Source organism: Myotis nattereri (genome assembly GCF_964212035.1).
Source record: "Myotis nattereri genome assembly, chromosome: 5".
NCBI classification, from domain to species: domain Eukaryota; kingdom Metazoa; phylum Chordata; class Mammalia; order Chiroptera; family Vespertilionidae; genus Myotis; species Myotis nattereri.
The window spans coordinates 17,997,638-18,014,173 of NC_138080.1; the positions used below are offsets into that span (position 1 = coordinate 17,997,638).

Genomic DNA, 16,536 nt, shown 5'->3' on the forward strand with positions numbered 1-16,536 from the left:
AGAACTGAGGTCTGTTTGCTGGGAGTGGCCAGCCCAGTCTCCTTGTTGGACGATTTGGAGTTTGGCCCATGTAACTGAACAGAGAGGGCTAACAGCTCAGGGTAGCATATAAGACGGGTATTTATTTACCAGGCGCGCGCGCACACACACACACACGCAAGAAATAGAAATGCTTGCACACTCTTTGAGTTTTTGGTGTATAAGCACATCCTTTCCCCACATTCCTGAATGTTAATTTCCCTTTCTCCCCCAATCCCTGCATCTTGTTATGAAAGCCACATTTCCCTGCCCTCCCCTCCCCTCCTTCAGCCCATGTACTCAAAACAAAAATCAATGAGAAATTTAGCGTTCTATAGAAAAAACTAGAACATTTTGCAAAACTAGGTCTTCGACCACATGTTAAAAATGTTTTCTAAACACTGATATTCACACATGAGAGGGGGTTAAATGAGCCTTTATTAGAATGTTGAAGCAATGTGTTCAAAGGCAGCCCTATAAAATAAGGATTTTAAGTTAAGTCCCTAACTGCATGGACAGGAAAACCAGGGCAGGAGCTGAAGTGGGGAGCGACGTACCCCGTCTCCACATCAACACATGCATGTGCACACACATGGGACACCCTCACATGTGCTTGGAGCTGGTGCTGTGTGCAGCTCACACATGACATCTGCCTTTCCTCATGGAACTGATTTTTAAGGAGCGGGGAAAACTGAAATGAAACATGTCTAAGAGCAGACCTGATCCTTTGTAAGACATTTCTGTAGACTCCAAAGAAGGTTAAAAAAAAAAGTCTGGAGGCGAACACTGGCAGCACGGCCTCCTTTACGGGAAGGTTCTAAACTAGACCCAAACGGAAACCCTAAAGTCTGTGAGGGGCAGGGGCATCTCCCCACCTGACACACCTGATGGGAGCACAAGCCAGGGCAGCTTGGGATGTTGTCTATCAAAATAAGTAGGAAAAGAAAAGGAAAAATTTAATAAAATAAACCACAACAACAACAAAAAAAACACAACAGCCCGCCCCTCCAACTTCCTGCTCAGGCTCTGTATGTTGCTGCCATTTCTCTACTCCCTTCTCCAAGGGCAGCAGTGTGGCTTTCAGGATCCCAGGCACTCTGGCTGGGTCTGGGTTGCAGTTTGTTCTTCTGCTAAGTGTGGGAGGTTTGGGGTCTCCAGAACGAGCAGCAGTACAGGCCTTCTGCTGGAGCAAACGAGGGCTGGTCAGTCAGCGGCCCATCCTCTGGGGCATGGGGGCCATGCTCGGCAGGAACCCCTGGGTCTGCATGGTTTACTTTAAACTCCATCATCATGAGGTGATTAAAAAAACTTGTCAACCTAGAGATTGCCGTGAAGGAAGGCAGTCAAAGATTGGGAGGCTAAGGTGGGGAAAAAGCAAAAACAAAACAACGGTCCACTCAACTTCAGAAGCCCCGAGCTCCGGTCTTGCCCGAGTGTGTCACAGTGTCCAGGCTGCCCATGTGCCCTGAGGGGGCTGAAGAGGAGGGCGGGAGCAGAAACAGCCCCCGAGGTCCAATTTTCTGCTGGTGTTGGGCAAACTAAAGGCAAAGAAAGGAGGAAAGCCCATGGGAAAGGTCCCCCAGTAATAATAATCCTCATCCACCTGTGAAGCGGCCCTCCAGCCACAAGACTTTGCAGCCAAGAATGAAGGGAGCTCTTGCTTCCGCAGTGTGGCAGACACTCGCTTGCTCGCTCTCTTGGGGAGCAGGATGTCTTCCCCAGCGAGCAGAGGGTGGCAGGCCAGGTGGGAAGGAAGAGGGAGCCTGTTCTCCACAAGGCCGGCTCACACTATTTCCACGTGGCCGACTGGGGGATGGAGCGTGGCGGGATCATGTCCAGGAGGTACTCCCGCTGGCGGTCCACAGCCGAGGAGGTCTTGTGCACTGTCAAGCTGGGGCTGACAAACGCAAGCGCCCCACCTGCAACAGAACAGAGCAACAGGCTGAGATGGTCCCAGTCAGGGGCAGGCTCCCAGGAGGACACCTGAGTGGGCCAACCGAGCCTGGGCAGTCAAAATCCCACCTCAGAACTGAAGAGAATTTAAGAAATAACTTGCCCCAGCTAGTCTGGCTCAGTGGATAGAGTGTTGGCCTGCGGACCAAAGGGTTCCGGGTTTGATTCTGGTCAGAGGTCGTGAAGAAGGCAACCAATTGATTTGTTTCTTTCACATCAATGTTTCTCTCTGTCTCTCCCTCTCTCCCTCAAAAAAAAAAAAAATCAATGGAAAAATATCCTCAGTGAGGATTAACAAAAAAAAAGAAACAAAAAAAAGAAAAAGAAAAAACTCAATCTCCTTTACAATGTCCCCAGCCTCTGCCACAGTAACAGATATTCCACAGGCTATTTGAGAGCTCTGTTAACTGAGGTGGTTACCACAGTGCTATTTAGAACTGAAAAATAACAAATGACTGAATGAGGCATCTGGGAAATTAGTATGACGGAATACCATGCAGCCATCAAGAAGGATAGGGTAACATTCTCTAAACCATTCAGAGGTGCACGTAATGGCAAACAAAGCATAATCCCTTTGTAGGACACTCACGTGTAGGACACGTGAATGAAGAGGCAACTGAGGAAGGCCTCTAAGTGCTGCATTTGTTCTCCTGGAGTAGAAAATACCAGCCATTGCCATCATCTTCCTTTTTCATATTCTCTAAATATTCCCAAAGTATCATTTTTACAATTGGAAAATGAAGAAATGATACACATACACACCAGCACACAGGTTTTTGGCTGGCCTGGCCTAAGGACTGCCCTGGATCCCCAGCTACAGCAGCAGGGCTCTCCCAAGAGTATTTTTGGTGGAGGTTAAGAGACTTTGTGGAACAAGGAAGGATTCTGAAGTCAAATGCACTAGAGTCCTTTCTGCATATTCAAGGCAGCACCACCAACTAGATCCCACCCAGTCTCTCTCAAACCACCATCTAGAAACCCAGGGTAACCTGGAGCTCTGGCAGAACTCTCCTGGGAAATGTGGCTTCTAAGCCTTGACACTTTTATCTCTCATCTGACTGTTGAACAGAGCAACTATTTATTCCTTCATATTCCCTTTCAAACATCACCCTTCAGTGCACACACGGGTTCACATGATTGCTATCACAGTGTATACATCAGTGATGGCGAACCTATGACACGCGTATCAGAGGTGACACGCGAACTCATTTTTTGGTTGATTTTTCTTTGTTAAATGGCATTTAAATATATAAAATAAATATCAAAAATATCTTTGTTTTACTATGATTTCAAATATCAAAAAATTTCTATATGTGACACGGCACCAGAGTTAAGTTAGGGTTTTTCAAAATGCTGACACGCCGAGCTCAAAAGGTTCGCCATCACTGGTATACATGCATACACTCATACTTGACTTTTCCCATTTCATATAATTCCAAATTTCCCACAAAAAGAATTTCTAACTAGCCTGTGAGTTCTTAGCTGTATGTATCTTATACATGCTGAGTAAAAGTATCTTTGCCTAGTATTTACAAATGCTCTTTGCTTTCCAGGAGGTCCAAATTCTTCTACGGTCAGATGAATGTCTTTCTTCTTCTAAACTTCTTTCCTATGAGAGACTCTGGCCAGCTGCATGTACAGTGGGCTCCTGTGTTTCCATTGCACAAACAGCCCTACTTTCCCAGGTCTAACTAGGGTTCCTCTATGATGGTGTTTCTTCTTCCTACAGGGGTGTGGCATGTGCTCACTCCCACAAATGAGCGCTCTCACACATCTCCTTCACTCAGCCTTTTGTGTCTACTGTTCACTTACCCGTTTTGCTGTGTGTTTTTAATATTTTTTTTATAAATATTTTTTTATTGACTTCAGAGAGGGAGAGGGGGAGGAGAGAGAGAAACATCAATTACGAGAGAGAATCATTGATTGGATGCCTCCTACACGCTCCCTACTGGGGATTGAGCCGGCAACCTGGGCATGTACCCTGATCTGGAACAGAATCATGACCTGCTAGTTCATAAGTCGACTCTCAACCACTGAACCATACCCAGCCTTGACTTTAATGTTTTTATTATTGATTTTAAAGAGAGGAAGGGAGAGAGAGAAACATCAATGTGAAAGGGTAACATTGATCGGCTACCTCCTGCACATCCACTGGGGGTCAAGCCCGCAACCCAGGCACATGCTGTCACTGGACATTGAACTGGCCACCCTCTCTGTGTATGGGACAATGCTCAACCAACTGAGCCACACCGACTGGCCTCACTTTTTCATTTTTTTTTTTTTAACATATCAAGATTTTATTGTCATATAATAAAACAAAATATGAAGCTTAGAACTGGATCACTTGACCCTTTCTCTTCTTATCTCCTCCCAGTTCAAAATGCTTGCATCTCTTAATAGCCAGCATTCTCTTAGATCTGCAGTTAGGCTCAACGCATCCAAGCCTCAGCACAATCTTCTTTGTAGTTTTAGCCTTTTTTTGGAAAATCGGCTTATTCTGCCCACCATAGCCACTCTGCTTCCTGTCATAACGCTGCTTTCCCTGCACACACAGAGAATCCTTGCCCTTCTTGTACTATGTTACTCTGTGGGGTTGATGCTGACCACACTTCTTACAGAAAGTTCGGCAGGTTTTAGGAACGTTCGCCATGTCTGCGAGCGCTATCAGCAGGGAAAGTCACTTTTTCATTTTTGATCAACAGAAATATTTAACATTCATCTTAATGCTAGCAAATAAATAAGACATTTTAAAAATAGGATGACCCAGGATGGCAGGACTGAGGGAGATTAAAAAATATCTGCCTGAGCGCCTCCTCATCCCCTGGTTGTTCTTAAAATGTTGTCTCCTCAGGAGTTTGGGCGACTGGCTGAACATGCAAGGTGCCTCCCACCTCAGTTAAACTCCCAGCCCTCACCCCAGAGTCCCCCTCCTCGCCCCTACATTCTTGTTCTATTTTGTACTTTGCCCCACCTGATCTGTCCAAGCCAGACTGAAGGTGGGAAGAGTGGCCCACAGATCAGGAAATAAGACACTATCTGGGTGAGCAAAAAATAGTACAGCAGAAAAGGCACAAGTTAACAGTAAAAACAGGTGTTCCCTTTGCCAGAGGCCAGGAGCCAAGGGGGTAGATAAGCATCCGCGCTGCCAGAGTCTACTGGATGGTGGGGCTGACGCCTGAACTGGGCCTGTCCTACATTTTGAGTGAAGGGCTAAGAGTGTGGGTACAGAGTGTGGAGACATCGAGGGCTACTTAGTATCTACTCAGGGCTGCCACTTGTTGAGGTCATCCTATTTAGTGAACAAGAGATTCAGCCAAAGAATTGGGAGGCAGCTGTTCTCAGGGAGCAGGTCTGGGGTTCAGGGCCCTTTGTGCCATTTCCCTTCACCATGTGCAAGTCTTTGCTAAAATAAGAAAGCGATGGACCCAACCACAGCAAGGTCCCTACTTTGAGCTCCTTGGGGGCTTGCCCACCTACCTGTACTCAGGGGTGCCTTCTTCCAGTTGGAGGTGGCATTGCCCTTGCCAGAACTAACGGCTCTCTCGGAATGTTTGCCGGTCCTGCTGACAAGAGCTGTGGCTGAGGCTGCATTCTGCAGTTTGGGCGACTGGCTGAACGTGTGCAGGACGCCTCGGGGTGTTGTGGCTGAGCCCCGGGACAGCTGGCTGGAGGCCTGCAGTGGAAAGAGGGTGCAATGGCTCATGTGGGAAAGGAAAAGGTAGAGGGTGAGGTGGTCAGTGCAGCCTTTCCTTGCTGTGGCCGACCTCTTCCCACCCACACGGGGTCCCTAAAGTCCAAAATCAGGAGACCAGGTAAGTTACACCAAGGGGACAGGGGAAGGAAAGAGGGAGAGAGAGAAACAGAGAGACAGACGCAGGCAGCTGACGTGGTCACGGTCTGGGGCGTGAGGGCTGGTTGGTGGCGCAATGCAGGGGGCTCCCAGCACTGCAGTTCTGACCTGTAGCACAGCCCCGTTACTCCAGTCGCGGGCCTCTCCTGAGCGGAACGCCAACTTACGCCGGGGCTTTATGACCTACACAAATGGGGGTTGAAATCAAGATCAGCACCATCCACAGGCCGGCCCCGGGTGACCTAGAGTGACCAAAGGGCAGCAGCTGTGGCCACATGAGGCCTAGTGCCCATATGACAGGCCATTTCCCGAGGACAGTGTGGCCTCCCACTATTATAGGGACCTTGAGAAGATGTGGTCATTAGTGAATTACAAATGACTTCCAAGGATACAAAAAACTGCCAACACAAAGCTTTGGATCTATACGGGGTAGAAAGCAGAGCATTAAAAAAAGCAGCCAAGAAAACTTCTTTCTCTCCTTAATTTAGCTAGAACATTTCTTCAGAACGCCTCTTTTGTATCTGAATGTGGCTTTCAGAAAAGTCCTTATAGACAAGAAGTACTTGTCGACGGCACAATGAATGTGAAAGCTACAAAATCTAAAAAAAACTGCAAATTAGTATTTTCACCACCAAACACCACCATTAAACACAATTTAGATGCAGTTGACAATCAGGCAGATGCTTGCCGAGTGTGGACAGAACACCAGGACATTTTGCGTGCTAGCGACAACTTCCCTGCCAGGGAACAGCATCTCTCCTGGAGGATGAGGCCCCAGTCAAGTTCCCAGACCTCCAGGTCACAACTCTGGCTCCTAGACAAGAACTCACCTGCTTCAGAGTGGGATGTGGGGCGGTGGTGGGCTCAGCTTTGGCCTGCACAGGAGCTGCACCCTGCTGCAGAAGACGCTGCTCGATCTCCTGCTCCTGCTGCAGTGCCTTCACAAAGGCAGCCTTCAGCCTGCTTGTGTGCTCCACCTTGAGCGCCTTCTTCTGGTTGGATGCCATGCAGTTCTCACACATGATGGCACCGCCCTTCTCCTCCCGCCAGCGGCATGTGAAGTCCGTCTTGCACTGTGCACACATGTAGGGCTCCCGGGACAGTACAACGGCAGCTGACACCCTGCCTGCTGTAGGACAGACGGGTGGGCTCACATCAAAGGAACAAGATGCCAGCCAGAACCCCAACTACCCAGCATGCAGGATAGAAGAGGGCAGCATCCCAAGCCAGGTGGCTCAATGGCTATCAGAAAACCAAAGCCTCAGTAGATGCCGACTGTGTACAGATACTGGGCCAGCCTCAGGGAAGCCTTTCAGGCTGAAGCTTTGGAAATGCTGTAGGTCAGGCATTCTTGGTACCAACTCTCAAAAACATTATGTGGTGCCATCAGCTTGTCTTCTCCCAATGGCCTTGCCCAGTCACAGCGTAGGACAGGGAGGCATCTCATCCTGACATGGCCTTCTGCCTGTCGTTCCTATACTAGACTAGCCTTGCAGCAGCAGGTTTTTAAAAAATCCTCACCCAAGGGTATTTTTTCCATTGATTTCTAAAGAGAGTGAAAGGGAGGGATGGAGAGAGGAGGGGAGGGGAGGGAAGAGGGGAGAGGAGAGGAGAAGGTGGGGGGGGAGGGGGGGAGAGAGAGAGAGAGAGAGAGAGAGAGAGAGAGGAAGGAAGGATTGGTTGTCTCTCACACCAGCCAACTGGGGCCCAGGGAAACCAACTCAGCTATGTGGCCTTGACCAGGAATTGAACCAGCAACACTTCGCTGCGTGAGCCGACCGAAGCTCTATCACTGAGCCACACCAGCCAGGGCTCGCAGCAGCTTTTGCTAATATTACCATTATTCATTATTCATTATAAAGAAGACATCAAAGGGAGCCAGACATATATCCAGGCCATGTCAGAGCCTGCACCCCTCTCTGTGGTCCCTCAAGGTAACCTGACAGGTGGAGCCAGCCTGTCAGCCTCTCCTCTGTTCCCCTGGACAAGTTATGACTATGCCTTCTCCTCATTATAAGCATCTGAAAAGATCACACAGAGAAGGGTTCATTTCAGGCTGGCTGCCCAATTCATGTCACTATTAGCTCCATCTCAGGCCACAAGTGCCCCCAGTACAATGGCTGGTGGAGACCCCTTAAGGGTTAACATGGCCTCCATTTTCAATATTGTTTTTGCTCACTATTCTGTTTATGCTCTTTTATTCCTAAAATCTCCTACCACACAGGTGCATTTTCCAAATTGTTTACAAGGAGGGTGATTTAGTGAATCTGGCTTAAGTGTAGGTACCCTCTCCCATCTTGAGTGCTCTGAAAACTCAAAGCTCCGGAAAGTTTCACCTCTGTGTTGACTTCCTGTTTGGAAGCAAAGCCTGTCATGTCAGTCTTCGGCAGGCATTCCTCCTCACTGCCCACACCAACATCACAGTGCGCTGCTTGGCACCCTGACCACCCTTAGCACCCTTGAGCTTCACCAGGGCCTGGCTCTCAGGAGGCCCTAACAGGAAAGGTGCCTGCAATGTGTTTATGAAGCTGTTGAACCTCTGCCCTGGCCGGGTGGAGCATTGTCCAGTATACTAAAAGGTTGCAAGTTTTATTCCTGGTCAGGGCACAAACCTAGGTTCCAGGCTCGATCCCCAGTTGGGGAGCACATGGGAGTCAACCAATTGATGTTTCTCTCTCTCTTTCTCCCTTCCTCTCTCGCTAAAATCTAAACATGTCCTTGGTGAGGATTTTAAAAAAAAAAAGCTATTAAACCTCACAAACTGATGATGCAATGTTACTCATAGCATCCAAAATACCCAATCTTTAAGACAGCTCTGGGTATACCACAGGTGCATAGACAGGTGCTGTACGTTGAAAAAAACCTATGTTATAGAAACTTCAGTGGGAAGAGATGAAAACAACCCTAGCTCAGGGCCCACTCACCTTGCGTCTCCAGCAGGTTCTGTACCACCTCCTCCAGGCCAACCAGGTAGATAAATTCATTATTGGCAGCGCTGGGCAGGAAGTTCATCTCTGGGGCAGGGGGCTTGGGTGGGGGGATTTCAAGCAGCGTCTTCTCCAGCTGTTTGCGCAGTGCGAGCTTGGCGGCCGCCTGCCGGCTGGCTGGAGAATCACCAGATGTGACCACAGAAGTCACGCTGGTGGGGGTGGAGTTGCCCTGAGCAGAGGTGACTGTCGTTCCTTTCAGTGAGGCTGGGGATGGCTTTTGGGAAACAACAACCTGGTCAGAGTGCTAGGGGCAACCTGCACCGAGGCAGGCCCTATCACTGCACCCACAGCCCAGGTCAGCACCATTAGTTGCACTAATTCCGAGCTGCTTGATACCTGTGAGCAGCAGACAGAGTAGCATTAAACCATTCACCCTATGAGATGACCAATCTTGTACACCCACTTTTGAGGCTTACCTGATATCAAATAAACCACACACATTAAAAAAACCTGTAATTTGCTGTATTTTGCCAGGAGGATATCCATAAAGCAACCCGTCACTATAACCAAGAGAGTGGGCACCCCCTTTGCAATGTCCACACAGCACCAACCCAGGACAGCATGGCCACTGTCCCAGCTCTATGGCCTGACCCTCCTCTCAGCACAGGTCTGGGCAGCCTCCTTCCTCACAGGGGTGCAATGGTGGCTCAAGTGGCATCTGTGGCATTTCCCCTGAGGGCATCTTTGTGTGGGCTTATCTGGAGATACTAATGTCTTTATCAGGGTTGCAGTAGAGAGTAGTTCCTGCACCAATCCCTCGCCCTGAGGTCACACCACACCACCCCACTGTGCCTCAACCCTTGCTATTCCTGCACTACTTTATCGTCTTTGTCTAAACCCCAGTGACCAATGCTCCATCGTCTCCTTGCTCCAGTTCACTCACCCCCAACACTGTCAAGTGTTCTCCCCAAAACGTGGAACTGATCACGATAGTGCCCTTAGTTAGCTTCATAAGGTAGAGGACCCTTTTGGAAAGCTCAAAGAAAGCTGCATACACCACCCCCAGGAAAATGCACAACCTGATAACTTGCCTGTAATACATCACAGGTTTTAGGAAGCACAGATGGTTTCCCAGGATCTTTACCCCCACAGAAGGTCTCAGAATCAAAGAGACTCCTCAATACAGAGGACGCCAACACAGCATCTTGACCTAGCCCATGCCCCACTGACCAACCAGCCAGTTCTCCCCAACCCCTCCTTGGGTTCCCCACCCCACTGGGAACAGAACCTCTTGGCACCACTGATGCTGGCCTGCTTTCTTCCATTCTCCCTGCACACTGAGCTGAGAACAGGGTCTGGCACCTGGGAGGGATCCGGATCAAGGTTTATGGGATAAACTGCTTGTATAGGTCAAGCTTTTGTTTTGCCAGGACATCCCTATGTGGTAGCAGGAATGCACTTGATCCTGACCTAGAGAAGGCAGGCAAGAATATATTAGGCCAATGGAGGCAGAGAAGGTGACGTGCCCATCAGCAAAAGCTCCTGCATACCCAATAATTTTATCTGTCAATGAGGCTTTGCTTCTAGCCTATCGGCCCCCCCATCCCATCTTCCTGGCTCTGTTGGGTGGGGACAAACCCACCCCATCTCAGAGGCTTTGTCCAGAGTTGAAGGGACTTGTGAATAAGAATAGGTACACTGGTGCCATGAGGACATTTGCAGACACATGCTCCTCATGTGCTTGTGCCTACAGGGGGAAAGGGTAGGAAAGGCTCTAGTGCCCCCAGCCATCTCCAGGCCCACCAAACACCTTAGCTGGCCCTTTCTATCCCCCAAACTTGCCTTTCCCAAGACCTCAGACTCCTGTCTCAGCTCAGGTCTGCACCCCTCATCCTCTCAGCAACTCTCCACCTCTGTCATGTGGCAGATCAGAATATCTGCCTGTGACCTTCATGCCTGACAGGCCCAGAAGAGCTCAAGTACAAACCACAAGGGGTGTCCGAAGCCTCACTTGGCTCTGAGGTCACACTGCACCACCCCACTGTGCCTCAGGACTGTGGGCCCTTTTGGGGGCAGCTGCACGGCACACTCCCTATGTCAGCACAGCATGGCCCTCACCTGTGGGATATTGACGAGCAGACTGGTGTTGGGGACATTGGCAACACGGATAAGGCCTTGCTGGATGATCCTCTGTCCCTGGATTTGCACATTGGGCACAGACGCCCGGGGGGCCAGGAGGAGTGGAGGCGGCCCCGTGCTGGAATGTTGTCTGATGTTGTGAATTTGCTGTGGGGTGGGGTGGGAACAAGACAATGAGGAACAATGGAGGGAGGTAGAGGGAAAGGCTGGGCTCCATAGCCCCAGCCTGAGAACTGGAAACGGTTATTTATGTGAGGTAAACCATTGCTTGGAGCTGCCTGGCCATATTCCTGTCCCCTGCTCACCTGAGCCCCCCTGACAAGCGGGGGCATGACGACCTGCGAGCTTGCCTGCGGCCCCAGCTTTGAGGACATCTGCTGCCCACCACGGACCAGGGGTGGAGGGATGACACTACCAGGCATTCGAGTCGAAGAGGTCTGTCAAAAGATACCAATCCCCATATCTTAACATGTGTGTTTTTTTTTTTTAAAACAAACAGGTTTATTACTATTTTTGTAAAAGCACATACCTATTAACCAAAAAAGGAGGTAATAGAAAACACATAAAAGCAACAAGGAACATAGACTCCAACAAGAGACTTGTAAATGTGGGCTCAGTCAAGACACAGGCCCCACCAGAGCAAGAGTCCAGCCAACCAGGACAGCCACCTGCCACCTGCTGGTGAGAGCTGGGGGTTCAGGCTTGTTTGAGGGGAGCTGGGCCCCTGTCCAGACCTCAGTCCTATGGCTGGGAGGGAGAATCCTTTGAGCAGAGGAGGCCAGGAGCCTTGCTGGGTCAAGGCCACCCTGCCATTGGGAGACTCCGAATGAAGGGAGCCCAATATGTTTAGGTAGGATCTTAGTTCTCTCTCCAACCTCAAAAGGGGTGGTCATGGGAGGGGCCTCCCATCTGCTGGTGTGATTTGTTTATGATGTCAATGGTGGCTTAGTTTGGGAATTTAAGCATGATTTATTTTGGGGCTGCCAGCAGGAAAACCTCACCCAGTCTAGTCAGAAGGAACAGGCAGCCTTTTACAGGGTTCCTCAAGAGCCTAATGAGGAAGGAACTGACCTGAAGTGATGGCTTCCCGGAAGGAATGTTCTGGGTGCCCCGCACGAGCGGGGGAGGGGTGGTCACGGTGCTCCCAGTGGAGCCTGTGGGCTGCAAGAAAGCAGGATACTCGGTAGATGAGACAGCCATCAATCCTGCCCACCCCATAATCCTGATGGAGGAGGACTGATTTTCTTCCTCTTCCAAAGGGACAGGAAGCACCCAGAAGCACAGGCCCCACTGTCACTAAGTTTGCAAAGGTTATGCTTCCAGCCTGGTAAGTGACCCCTGCCTATCTGCGACAGGAATTGACATATACAAAAATGGGTGCTTTTCCAGCACCACTCCACCCCCTGGGACTCCTGCTATCACTCTGTGGCTCTGCCTGTCAGGGGGCAGGAAAGGCAGGCAATGAGAAAGGACCCAGGTCCTGGACAGGTTAATACCAACCTTAGGATTCTTTTAACATTTTTTAAAATACGTTATTTATTTATTTCAGAGTAAGGGAGGGAGAGGGAGAGTTGGAAACATCAATGAGGAGAGAGAATCATCGATCAGCAGCCTCCTGCATTCCCGTTGCTGGGGATAGAGCCTGCAACCCGGGCGAGAGCCCTGACCTCCTGGTTCATGGGTCGATACTCAACGACTGACCCATACCAGCTGGGCCCAACCTTGGGATTCTTAAGTAACATTCCACTAGGGAAGGGACAGTGACAGACTTGGGTCACTTTACCTTATCTTCAACAACTGACAAGGAAACAATAGACAGGTTCTGTCCACCAGGAGATTAACTGACGTCAGTCAGGCCACATCCACTTGCTGACGGAGTGGGGTGGGAACTCAAATAAGCCCCCAAATCAGACCAATGCGTGTCTTTCTTTTGTGCCTCTCGCTTAGGAAATATGAGTTTTACACATTCTGTCAGCCATGTAATCACTTTACTGGTTTAGTAGTAATGGTTAATTTTTTTAAAAAAAATATTTTTATTGATTTCAGGGAGGAAGAGAGAGACAGTAACAACAATGATGAGAGGGAATCATTGACTGGCTACCTCCTGCATGCCCTCTACTGGGGACCGAGCCCGCAACCTGGCAATGTGCCCTGGACCAGAATCGAACCTGGAATCCTTGAGTCCACAGGCCAATGCTCTATCCACTGAGCCAAACCAGCTAGAGTGAGATGACTGTTATGGTTATGATAAGGGCAGCTGCATAACCAATCATAAACCTTCCCAGAAATCCAACAAAACATGAACTTGCCCCACATGGTGAGCTCATAGCAGAACCACAAAGAACCTCCGGCACTGGGACAGCAGCCTCTCCAGGCCAGCACAGACACTGGCAGGGCAGGAGGCCTTTCTAAAAACAAACTCAGGACAGAGCTCTGAACCTTGAAGTGTGCTTCCAGCAGCTTCATACATCTATTATCTGTTTTCTATTCCTTTGATGCTTTTACAGGAAGTGAGTTTTATGTATTCAGATCTGAAACATTCTAGACCAGTGGTTCTCAACCTTCCTAACGCCGCAACCCTTTAATACAGTTCCTCATGTTGTGGTGACCCCCAACCATAAAATTATTTTCGTTGCTACTTCATAACTGTAATTTTGCTACTGTTATGAATCGTAATGTAAATATCTGATATGCAGGATGTATTTTCATTGTTACAAATTGAACATAATTAAAGCATAGTGATTTAATCACAAAAACAATATGTAATTATATATGTGTTTTCTGATGGTCTTAGGTGACCCCTGTGAAAGGGTCATTCAACCCCCAAAGGGGTCACAACCCACAGGTTGAGAACCGCTGTTCTAGACCAAGCAGGACTCTAATATCCTCTCACTGACATCCTTTTAGCTAAATACAAAATGGGACCTTTTGTATTTAGTTAAAGTTTCTATTCAGACCCCTGAGGAAACCCGTCCCCCATGACCAGCCTTTCTGACCCCAGCTCTGAATGGCTTCCACTGGTCCTTGAGGAAGATACAGACGTGCACAAACCTTCTGGGTGGTGGTTTCCTTTTGTATTTGACTCTGCCGCAACTTTTTCAATAAAACGAGCTTTGCTTCTTCTAACCGTAACTCTTCTTTCAGCTGCTTAATCATCCTTTCTCGTTCTTCAGGACTGCTTTTCTGTAAGCACAAGAGAACAGGGTTGAGAGGGAGGCCCAGCACCCAGAAGCACAGGCCCCACTGTCACCAGCTATATTCAGGGATGCTGTTCAGTGGAGTAGTCCCTAGCAGGGGGACAAGACTCACCATAAGGTCCTCAGTGCTGGTCTCCTGCAAAGCCTCTTTCGGAAGCCCATTCACCCTCGGGCTCATGGGCTGCTCATTGTCGGAGAGCACAATCACATCAGGCGAAGGGGCTCTCTTTTCGGACTTCATGTCACTGTGGAGCAGGGACAGCGGGTTGTTACCAGAGCACACTGACTGTGCTGGACTTTGTTCCCCAGAACCCCACGTGAACACCCTCCAGATGCCCAGATTAAAACAGACAAAGCAAGGAGATGGCAAGCACATTGCCCCACTGGTGGCAACATCTCTCCTTGTGTCCTCCCTGATAGTCTCTCTGCCACCCATCTAGGCTGCCTTCTCTCATTGTACTCACCATGCAGTACCCAAACCCACATGTTTATGGCTGGACCCCTCCCAGTTCCAGTTGGGACTGTTCTTGGTGCCTGCCTTTGTGTCCCCAGGGATGAGGACATCTATATGTCTGAGGGTGACACAGACATTTTGGAAAACACCACCCACCACCACTCCTTTCTCTACCATGTGGCTAGGTGTTGAATTAAAAACGTCAGTGGTGAACCACTGAGCAGCTCCGGCCAGGGCTAGCATGTTGGCCCGCACACCGAAAGGTCACAGGTTCAGTTCCTAGTCAAGGGCACATATCTGGGTTGTGGGCATGCTCCCCACCTCTGGTTGGGACACATGCGGGAGCAACCAGTTGATGTATCTCTCACATCACATCCATGTTTCTCTCCCCCACTCCCTCCTTTCCACTCTCTCTGAAAAGCAATGGAAAAAAATATCCTCAGGTTAACAAAAAAGAAAACAAGCAAACAAACATAAATGTCAGTGGTTAGAGCCTCGGCCAGTGCACTGAAGAGTCATGGGTTCGATTCCTGGTCAAGGACACATACCTGGGTTGCAGGTTCAAACCCCAGACCCGGTCAGAGGGTGTGCAGGAGGCAACCATTCAATGTGTCTCTCACATCAATGTCCCCCCCCCCCCGCCCCCGCCTTTCTCCCTTCCCCTCTCTCTAAAGATATCAATGGGAAAAATATCCTTGGGTGAGGATTAATATAAAACAAACAAACAAACAAACACATGGCCCTGGATACTGGCTGAGGTCCTTCCTGGACCACAAGTGGCCCCTTCAACCTCCCAGTGGCAACGTGGCTACATGTTTTGAAATAGACTAGAATACAGAACACATTTTATCTTGCAAATCTGGGTGCTCCTCCCCTACCTAATCTGCTCACAAACTGGTTTCCAGCAACCTCTATCCACCATGCTCTAACAGTGGGTGAACTGGTCTGGTGCCAAGGCTACCCACCCCTGCCATTACTCTCGCCCTCTTACGCAAACCCTGTCCATACCCAAGTCTCCTAAGACATACATGCACATCTGAGCCTCTGCTATGGTGTCACTGACCTTATACACAGGATCAAAGGGTCCCAGAGATGGCACTTTGCCCCCAACTAAGCAGCTCCATTTGCTGAGGGCACAATGTAAACATTCCCTTCAGATCTGGCTTCAAGTCTTGTTGAAAGAATCAAATCTTTCCCTCAGCAGCAAAATCAACCAAGCACCAAACTCGTCCGCTAGGTGGCACTGTTGCCCAGAGAACAAACTTGATAAAGTTAACTGAGTAACAGCTGGAAGTTGTCCCACTCCTTCCACTACACCCCAGCAAAGCAGGGGCAGAGTTATAGAGAACTGCTGCTTAATAGCCCATTAAACCACCTTTGCTGTCCCTGGTGTGAGCTGCACATTCACAGAGGACTCGACGCTGAGGATTCACTGACTCTCCTGGATCCTGGACCCTAGGTGGCTGCAGGCAGGCGGGGCAGCAGCCCAGGCAGAACCACATCTAGAGTTACAGACTGCAGGCACTTTCTAAGGAAGTGTGTGCTGAGATGAGGGTGATCTACAGGGATTTATCTCTTTTTATCATCTCAGTGAGGGTGTGCACTTCTTCGGAGGGTGAAATGTAAAAAAAAAAAAAGAAAGAAAGAAATTGGCCTGAGGGAAGAGGGCAGGGTGAGGGAACCAGACCATCTGGAAGCTGCAGCTCCGAGATGGCCACTCTGACCACAGCACTCCTAGGTCCCATCTTAGACTGACATTAATCAATAACTCATCCAAGAGATGACATCACCTCCCATCAAAGATCACTTAGCATCCCAGCAGGAAGTGAACTTCCTGTATGCTAATCAGGCCACCAAAAAGTCACGTGACAAAGGCATTTCCCTCCTTGGTCATGTGACCCTTTAACTGTGCCGTCCTTGTGAAAACCATGGCAACAGCCAGTTCTAACCAGTTTGTGACAAGCAGCCTTCATTTTGAGAAGTGAGGTAGGGTTC

General features: G+C 49.3%; 1 protein-coding gene and 1 pseudogene across 2 annotated transcripts in view; both read right to left on the bottom strand.

Annotated features, from left to right (window-relative positions):
- Positions 1-438: 438 nt before the first annotated feature.
- The window catches only part of GATAD2A (GATA zinc finger domain containing 2A), a 108,124-nt gene continuing 92,026 nt past the window's right edge, over positions 439-16,536 (bottom strand). Inside the window, exons 4-13 of the mRNA XM_081091536.1 lie at positions 14,200-14,332; positions 13,942-14,073; positions 11,962-12,051; positions 11,196-11,327; positions 10,870-11,037; positions 8,746-9,025; positions 6,652-6,950; positions 5,930-6,004; positions 5,449-5,644; positions 439-1,937 (exon numbers count right to left, since the gene is read on the bottom strand). Coding sequence (XP_080947662.1) covers positions 1,807-1,937; positions 5,449-5,644; positions 5,930-6,004; positions 6,652-6,950; positions 8,746-9,025; positions 10,870-11,037; positions 11,196-11,327; positions 11,962-12,051; positions 13,942-14,073; positions 14,200-14,332 — 1,636 coding nt within the window. The 3' untranslated portion in view covers positions 439-1,806. The remainder of the gene's footprint in view (positions 1,938-5,448; positions 5,645-5,929; positions 6,005-6,651; positions 6,951-8,745; positions 9,026-10,869; positions 11,038-11,195; positions 11,328-11,961; positions 12,052-13,941; positions 14,074-14,199; positions 14,333-16,536) is intronic.
- LOC308519529 (large ribosomal subunit protein eL42-like) lies at positions 4,301-4,621 on the bottom strand (annotated as a pseudogene). The gene has a single exon. The product of its transcript is annotated as a large ribosomal subunit protein eL42-like (transcript).